The sequence below is a fragment of the Scyliorhinus canicula genome, chromosome 3, assembly GCF_902713615.1.
Source record: "Scyliorhinus canicula chromosome 3, sScyCan1.1, whole genome shotgun sequence".
NCBI classification, from domain to species: domain Eukaryota; kingdom Metazoa; phylum Chordata; class Chondrichthyes; order Carcharhiniformes; family Scyliorhinidae; genus Scyliorhinus; species Scyliorhinus canicula.
Genome location: NC_052148.1, coordinates 177095314 through 177104966, shown reverse-complemented (window position 1 = coordinate 177104966; position 9653 = coordinate 177095314). Strand labels below are relative to the sequence as shown.

Here is a 9653-nt window from a genome sequence, read left to right as displayed (position 1 = left end):
TGTTGGAAAACATGCTTTATTGATAACACCAGCCACTAAGTCACATGAAAAATAATGAACAAAGTTCCATACAGTTTGTCATATTGAACTTAACAACATCATCACTCCCTTCATTCTTCCTCTCATCACACCCTCAAAAAAATAAATTTACAATTTCAGGATTTATACAATCTTTTCCAGTCTGATAAATTGTGTGCATTTAAGCATTGTATCACATGACTCGCTTGTCCTTTAAGGGCAAGTAGTAAAAACAATTAAAAACTACGAATTATTACAACTCGTGTAATTACAGCAAGTACCATCATTTCAAACAGTAGGAGTTTTACGGTAGATCTTTCTATGCACAAAACACAAAATAACTTGCACATTGCACTTAGCCCTCCACTATTTTTGTTTTATATCAAAAGGATAAACCTAGAACATAATACCCTGTGTGACGCTCTGGGAAAGGAATGCAGATTTATAAAAATTTACACAGTAATCAGTTGTTCAAAGAGTAATTGTTCTATCGTTTGAAGAGTTATTATTTGAAATACCAAAGGTATGAATTTTAAAGGAGGAAAATAGAAGTATTTTTCCCTTTGAGACTTACTAGAATCATAAGATTCATCTGTTTGAATACCCTGCAGCCAGTTCAGCAGGGACAATCTAGGTAGTAAGACAATCTAGCTACCTACTTGCTCTCTTTAGCTATTTGAGGTAAAAGTAATAGACTTTCTCCCATCAGACAATAAATATCACAACAGTCAGCCTGACCAGTCTGTCACTAAGGTGATAACTTTAAGGTACTCGGGGGAAATGGTCTGATCACTTGCTACGCTAACATCATGGCAACGATATTCACAACCAGTAATCTGTACAACTTGATCAAAGTTGAATCTTTGTCCGGAAAAATGCATTTAATAATAGTCTTTATTATTATTGCCACAGGTAAGCTTACATTAACACTACAATAAAGTTAGTGTGAAAATCCCCTAGTCACCACATTCCGGCACCTGTTTGGGTACACGGAGAATTCAATGTCTAATTCACCTAACGTCTTTGAGACTTGTGGGAGGAAACCAAATCACTTATTAATAAATGTAGGCAGATTATCAACCAATTAGGGTATGGCTGTTCTTATTCATAAAGGTTAAATGCCACATGTTCAAATTTTGTCTTCACTATCCCCTTAGATAAGGAAATTACAGTACGAAGTTTGACAACACCAGGTTAAAGTCCAACATGTTTGTTTCAAACACGAGCTTTCGGATCTCACCCGAGGAAGGAGCAGTGCTCCGAAAGCTCGTGTTTGAAACAAACATGTTGGACTTTAACCTGGTGTCGTAAGACTTCTTATTGTGCTCACCCCAGTCCAACACCGGCATCTCCACATCATAAGGAAATTAAGCAGTTGTAAATTCTCTCCCTGATTTTGTTTTTATGGATGCACTTTAATATTGGGCAAGTTAATTACATGTTATAGTTCAATTTCAGCACACACTCTACTCTTCTCCTTTCTTGTCTCCCAGTTCATGAGGGAATAAGACTTGGTGCAAACAGACCTGAAAGAAGAACACATTGTATTCTACTTTTTAACGATGGAAAAGGCTTCAAATGTAGAAAGTAGTGATTGGGTGAGGTAACCCTGAGGAGGCAGTCTCGTGCTACGTAGGCTTGCACTCAGTGAAATAAAGGTGTAATGCAGCACAAAACCACGGTTAAAATAATATCCACTTACGAATTTTAAGATTTAGGTAGCTGAATGAAGGTCTGCATATGCATACTTCATTCTTACTACAACAAGCAATCTGCAATCCAGCCTATTTCAGCAGCTGCACTCTGCAGTTTCAGATTGAGACCAGTATATGACATTTGTCAATTAAGTCTCAGTACCTTAGCAAAAGGATAGGGAAAACATTATTTGAAGAATGAAATGAAAATCACTTGTCACGAGTAGGCTTCAATGAAGCTACTGTGAAAAGCCCAGAGTTGCCACATTCTGGCACCTGTTCGGGGAGGCTGTTACGGGAATCTGGCCTGCCTTGGTCTGCTTTCAAAGCCAGCAATTTAGCCCAGTGTGCTAAACAGCCCCTGACTATTACACCTTCAGGTGTAAGCTCTGTACTATGACATCTTACAAAAAGCTACTGGAAAATGTCTGCAGTGTATGATTTATACAGGTCTGGAACTAACTGCTTTTTTTTCAACATGTTAAAAAATATCTATATATACAGATTAACAATAAACATGATTCAGAATTTTAATATTCTGTCCTTCCCCTGCCCATAGCTTGGCTCAGTACAGCACTGCAGATTCTTTAACAGGCACTTTTAGGAAATTGTTCACAGAACTACAAGACACTCATGTTGCAGTTATGTATTCATTAGTTGAGAACAGGGTTGGTTGTGTCTATATTGTGTGATGTAGACTCCAGTTTGGTGCCACCAATAAAACATCAGTACAACGAGGACATGCCAGCACTGATGACTGGAACCAAGATAGTTGAGCTGCCCTGTAAAGGATACAGAAATGTTAACTTGCGTTCTACCGTCATCCAAAGAATATTACAACGGGCAACATTTTATAACCAGCACCACTGGGATGTTGAACTGTTTAATTATAAAAAATGAAATTTGTAAACATACAAATGGTTTTATTTTTAAATGTTGCAACGAAAGGTCTTAAACTGAAAGCTTGAGAAATTAACTGTCCACTGGGCAAAATAGTTTGAAGCTTTGAACTAGTTTTTCGATCTACTTCCCATATTCAAAGCCAAAATATCCTCCAATTTAAAGTGGATCAATTGCTCCTGGTTGCACAATCTGTTTTTAGGATCCAGTAGTTTAGTCTTGATTCAGCTTGGTATAGTTCCAGCACATCACTCATATTTCACATATTATTTATTTGGAAGGCAGAAATTTTTGTTTTGAATATTACACTAAGTGTTAAAGATTTGCTATTGGAAGTCAAGTTGTGGCAAATTGCTTGTCCTGAGGCGGATTATGTGACTAGTTTTCATACTCATCGTGATTGTCTGAAAAATCAACTTTCACCTCTGTGATGAATTCTCACCTGGAAAATATCTTTCTGGAATTTTTGTGATGTAGAGAAAGAAAGCCACTGCACCCATTAAATACATCACAAAGACACGTGGAGCAAATGCCTGGGAAGATAAAATAATTGAAGCGTGAGAAGCTCCACAATGAATAGGATTAACTCAAAAACAATTTTTTTCTGAACTGTAAATCAATAGGAATAAATCCAATCACTTTCTGCTATGAACCACCATTCATAAAAAATGGAAAGTAGGGGCAGGAGTATATCATTTGGCTTGCTGCACCATTCAATATAATGATCACAGTAAGAAGTCTTACAACACCAGGTTAAGGTCCAACAGGTTTGTTTCAAACACGAGCTTTCGGAGCACTGCTCCTTCCTCAGGTGAATGGAGAGGTATGTTCCAGAAACAGCCTTCAGAACAGCGACCATGACACCACACAACGCTGCCAGGGCAATCTCTGCAAGACATGCCAGATCATCAACATGGACACCACCAGTACACGTGGAAACACCACCCACCAGGTACGTGGCACATACTCGTGCGACTCGACCACTGTAGCCTACCTCATATGCTGCAGGAAAGGATGTCCTGAAGCATGGTACATTGGCGAGACCATGCAGACACTGCGACAACGAATGAACGGGCATCGTGCGACAATCACCAGGCAGGAATGTTCCCTTCCAGTCGGGGAACACTTCAGCAGTCAACGGCACTCAGCCTCTGATCTCCGGGTAAGTGTTCTCCAAGGCAGTCGTCAGGACACGCGACAACGCAGAATTGCCGAGCAAAAACTTATAGCTAAGATCCGCACGCATGAGTGCGGCCTCAACCCGGATCTTGGATTCATGTCGCATTACATTCACCCCCCACCATCTGGCCTGGACTTGCAAAATCCTACCAACTGTCCTGGTTTGAGACAATTCACACCTCATTAACCTGGGATCACCTTTTATCTCTGGATCCGTAATGATTTGATTACCCGCAAATGCTCGCATTCCAAGCATTGTCTGGCATCTCTGACTTTGTCTATATATATGTTTCTGGAACATACCTCTCCATTCACCTGAGGAAGGAGCAGTGCTCCGAAAGCTCGTGTTTGAAATAAACCTGTTGGACTTTAATGTGGTGTAAGACTTCTTACTGTGCTCACCCCAGTCCAACGCCAGCATCTCCACATCAATATAATGATGACTGATCCTCTATCAATGGTATTCTCCCACGTATTCCCAGAGTGTCTAGACATCCTTATCCTTCTTAAATATGTTCGGTGACTTGGCCTCCACAGCCTTCTGTAGTAGATAATTCCACAGGTTCACATTCTCTGAGTGAAGAGGTTTCTCCCCATGCTTGGTCCTGAATGGCCTATCCTGAGACTGTGACACCCTTGTTCTAACCCTCTCAGCCAGAGAAAACAACACCCGTGTCCAGTCATGTCAGAATTTTATGTTTCAATTAGATCCCCTCATTCTCCAAAATTTCAGGAAATACAGCCCAATCGACCCATCTCTCATACGACAATCCTGCCACCCCAATAACTAATCTGGTGAACCTTGGTGCACTCTCTCTAAGGCAAGTATATCCTTTCTTAGATAAGGAGTGCAAGCCTGACGACTTGCTGTACCTTCATGTCTGCTTTCAGTGACTGGTGTACTAGAACACGCAGGTCCCTTTGTACTTCAACATTTCTCAATCTATCACCGTTTAAATAATACTCTGCCATTCTGTTTCTCCATCCGATGTGGATAACTTCACATGTATCCACGTTATACAGCATCTCCCATGTTCTTGCCCACTCACTCAAATTAAATCATAGGGTGGCACGGTGGCGCAGTGGTTAGCATTGCTGCCTCACAGCATTGAGGACCTTGGTTCGATCTGGTCTCGGGTCACTGTCCTTGTGGAATTTGCACATTCTCCCCGTGCCTGCGTGGGTCTCACCCGCACAACCCTAAGATGTGCAGGATAGGTGGATTGGCCACGCTAAGGGGGCTGGTTTAGCTCACTGGGCTAAAACACTGGCTTCTAAAGCAGGCCAGCAGCACGGTTCGATTCCCGTACCAGCCTCCCCGGACAGGCGCCGGAATGTGGCGACTAGGGGCTTTTCACAGTAACTCCATTGAAGCCTACTCGTGACAATAAGCGATTTTCATTCATTTCATTCAATTGCCCCTTAATTGGAGAAAGTTTTTAAAATTTGTCTAAATCACCTTGAAGCCTCTTAATATCCTCTTCACCACTCACATTCCCAAGTTTTGTGTTGTGTCAGCAAACTTGGAAATATTAAATTTGGTTCCCTCATCCAAATCATTGATTTGTATTGTGAATAGCTGGAGCCGAAGCAGTGGTCCATGCAGGATCACACTTGTCACTGCCTGCTACTTAAAAAAAACCCAACTATTCCTACATTGTTTCCTGTCTGCTAACCAATTCTCAATCCAATTATTTATGTGCTGCTGCAATTTAGCCTTTGATGACCAACTTGGGTTACTTTTAGTAAAGTACACAAAATTTCTGTATTGAAACCCTCCATAGCAACAACTTGCATTTATATAGTGTTTATCAAAATCTCCTAAGGCATTTTACAGAGCAGTGATGTGACAAAAGGGCGTTATTAGAAATGTTGAAGAAAGAGCTTCAGAGTGCAAGAGTCCTTATTTCCCCTTCATTTTTTCTGTTATCATTTTGATACATGTATCTTTAAGTCAAACAGCAGAGAGAATGAGGAATACAAAATGTTGCAGCATAGTATATGGTGCTGGTTTTTCAAATAGGAGAACTCCCACTTTTTGGTGTCTGATAGATAGGGTGGGACTGGATTCGATTGGTTGACTGGTCACTAATGAATTGGCCAAAAGGCCATATTCTGCCTGGTAACAGGTGATGATTCAGTCTTGGTTTCAATGATTTTCAGAGACCCAAGGAGCTCAGTTTGAATCCTGGACATTCAGGGGAAGGACCTGCTCTCATCTCTCTCCTAGAAAGACTGTGAGCAGCTGTATTTCAGAAACTGCAGAGACCTGAATGAATCTACAGTGGAAACCATTACAGGCTGCAGACACCTGGATATGAAAGCTTACTTTGAAGGAAGGTCTGCTTAAAGACAACCAACTGAAACAAAGACTCTTTTTCCCTTTCACTTACTATTTTCACCCCTCTGATGTTTGTCTTGTGTGTGTAGAATGTGGGAGAAGTTAAAGTGGGGAATTAGGAATTAGATAGTTAACTATTTTTATTGGCTGCAAATTTTATAGTTCTTCTTATAAATAAAAAGTAATTGTGTTTAAATTTACAAACCTGGTGACTAATTATTGGGCAGCCAAGGGTCAAAGACTTAGATATTTTTCTAAGAATTATTGGGTAATTCAATTGTGTTACGACTCCAGGTCAAGGAGGGTTGGAATTTACCACGTCCTAGATCAGGGTCAGGGTGTCGTAACATAATTTGGGGGCTCAGCCAGGATCTTTGGAAAGGGAGATGGTGAAGTATAAATTAAAAAGACACCAGGTTTGTAGCAATACGTATAATAGGATGGCTCTGGAAGCTTCCAACATTTTTCTTCAGATATTTTGAAAAGACAGGCTAATCAAATGTTTTGAAAATATTTTTATTAAATTTTCAACATTTTACACAAATTTAAGGCAACCCACCCGCCCAAAAAAAAAACCCTCCCCTCCCACCAACCTTCCCCTATAAACCAGAAACTGAACCCCCCCCCCCCCCCCCCCCCAGCAACTGAGGCCGGTTCCTTAAAGTGAGAAATGAACGGGTGCCATCGCTTATGAAACCCTTCCACATTCCCTCTCAAGGTGAACTTAACTTTCTCCAAACACAGAAATTACATCGAATCTGCCAAATGCACTGTGACATGGGGGGCAGAGAAGGTAACTTCCATCCCAACATGATCCGCCTTCTAGCCACCAATGAGGCGAAGACTAAAACATCTGCCCCCACCCGACTGCAGCTCCGGCAGGTTCAACACCCCAAATATGGTCCCCAGGGGACTGGGCTCTAAGTCTAGTTGCAAGATCATCGAAATGGTGCTGAAGAAGGAGCCCCAGAAATTCCTCCACGTCCTCTCACAACGGACTCATCCTTGAACTCGTCAGGTGCACCCTGTGCACTACCTTCAAATATATTAGCCCCAGCCTCGCACAAGAGGTCGACGCATTCACCCTCTATAACACCACGCACCACAACCCGTCCTCCAGCACCCCCAATTTCACCTCCCACCTGGCCTTCACTCCCTCCCTCTCCCATAAATAGCCAGGAAGACTCCCCTGTTCAACTCCATAACCAACAGCACCCCTTCCAGCAAAATCCCACACCTTCATATACCCAAAAGCCTAGGTCTGTAGGATCGCAAACTTCTCCCTCAACTTTTCCAAACTTGCAAATCATCCTCTCCGGAATAGATCCTTTACTGTAACCATCCCCTTCTCCTCCCAGCCCTGACACCTCGCATCCAATTCAGCCGATTTAAACAAGTGACTCTCTTGGACCGGCATCAATTTTGACACTGCCTCTAAATGCTGCTGAAATGGCCTCCATAACTTCAGCGTTGCCACCACCACCAGGCTACCCGAGTACTTCCTTGGGGTGAACGGGAACGCCGCCAATCCCCACAGTCTTAACCACCTACCCATCCTCACCCACATTGCTTCTGGCTCCCTACCCCAACCCCACCCCTCCTCGGCATTCGCTGCCCAGTAGTAATACGATTTGGCAAGGCCAAGACCCCTAACCATCTCCCTTGCTGAAATACTGTTACACAAATTCTGTCGACTTTCCCAGCCCAAATAAATGACGAGATCAGCGCTCCACTCTCATGAAAAATTCCTTTGACAGGAAGACCGGGAGACACTGGAACAAAAATAGAAATTGCGGCACGATATTCATTTTCACCAATTGCACTCAGCCTGCAAGCAAAAGAGGGAGCCTACCCACTAATGAGAGTCCACCTTGACCCTACCCACCAGGCTCGGTTTAATTTACAGAGCCAGGCCCAATCCCGAGCCACCTGCAACCCTAGATACCCGAAATGCGTGGCCGCCATCTGAAATGGCAACCCCCCCCCCCACCAAGTTAGTCCCATTTCCCGGTCGGGAAACCAAAAAGCACTCGCTCTTCTCCAGATTAAGTTTGTAACCCGAAAAAACTCCAAACCATTTTAGCAGCCCCATTATGTCCCCCCACTGTTGGATCTGGGTCCGATATGTACAAAAGGTCATCAGCGAACAAAGAGCACCCACCCGCCCCCCCCCCCCCCCCTCACAATACCCCTCCACTAATCCGAGCCCCTCAGCACAATGCCCAAGGGCTCTTTCGCCAATGCAAACAAGCGAGGGGGACATGAAATGAATGAAATGAAAATCGCTTATTGTCACGAGTAGGCTTCAATGAAGTTACTGTGAAAAGCCCCTAGTCGCCACATTCCGGCGCCTGTTTGGGGAGGCTGGTACGGGAAATGAACCGTACTGCTGGCCTGCCTTGCTCAGCTTCACAAGCCAGCGATTTAGCCCAGTGTGCTTAAACCAGCCCCAGACATGGGACACCCCTGCCTCGTTCCCCTCTGTAGCTGGAAGTACCCCAAGCTTACCTCGTTCATACGATGCTTGCCTTCGGATCTGCATATACCAATTTGTGCCATGTCACAAACTTAGGCCCCATCACAAACTTAGGCCCTATCTCAAACGGCTCCAGCACCATAAACAAATAGCTCCCCATAACCTTGTCAAATGTATTTTCCGTGTCCGACGCCACGATGCTTCTTCCCCTCTGCCGGGTTTAGAACCACATTTAACAGGTGCCGCACATTCGTTGCTAACCACCTCCCATTTACAAGCCCCATCTGGTCCTCACCAACCACCTGTGGGAGGCACTCCTCCAGCCTAAGCGCTTTGCAAGTATGTTGGCATCCACATTTAACAGGGATATCGGCCGATATAACCTAAACTCCACGGAGTCCTTATCTTTCTTTAACAAAAGTGAAATAGACGCCTGTCCCATCGTTTCTGGCAGAACCCTCCTTGCCACCACATCCTCACATATCTCCACCGGCAACAACGTCTTGTCTGCAAACTTCTTCCACCGAGAACCCTTCTGGCCCTGGCGCCTTCTCCGTCTGCACCTCCTCAATCCCTACTGGCTGCTTGAACCCTTACCCTGCTCTTTCCCCAGTGTGGGACACTCCAATCCCTCTAAAAACTGCCGCATATCCGACTCATTCCCCGGGGGATCCGACCTATACAATTTTTTATATAAGTCCTCAAATACCCTATTCACCTGATCCCGTGCCAACGCCAAACCCCACCATTCCATCCCAAACCTGAACATGGCCGCCTGCCGTCTGAGCTGGTCTGCCAACAAATGACTGGCCTGCTGTCCATTCTCATACACTTCCCCCTTTGCCTGCCTCATCAGGCGTATCACTTTCCCTGTGGACAAAAGATCAAAATTTGTCTGCAGCTCCTTCCTGCTAACAAACAACTCTGGTACAAGATGCTCTGTGTACTTCCCGTCCACTTCTGAAATTTCATCTTCCAACTGCTGCCGTTCCTCCCTAACCTACCCATCAACTGGTGCCTTATACAAGATAATCTCACCATGCAC

At 43.8% G+C, this 9653-nt stretch overlaps 1 protein-coding gene across 8 annotated transcripts in view; it reads right to left on the bottom strand.

The window, feature by feature from the left end:
• The window catches only part of paqr3a (progestin and adipoQ receptor family member IIIa), a 36689-nt gene continuing 27036 nt past the window's right edge, over positions 1–9653 (bottom strand). For all 8 annotated transcript variants that reach the window (XM_038791802.1, XM_038791799.1, XM_038791798.1 and 5 more), the window contains 2 exons: positions 3055–3145; positions 1–2494 (listed from right to left, as the gene is read on the bottom strand). In XM_038791802.1, coding sequence (XP_038647730.1) covers positions 2355–2494; positions 3055–3145 — 231 coding nt within the window. In that variant the 3' untranslated portion in view covers positions 1–2354. The remainder of the gene's footprint in view (positions 2495–3054; positions 3146–9653) is intronic.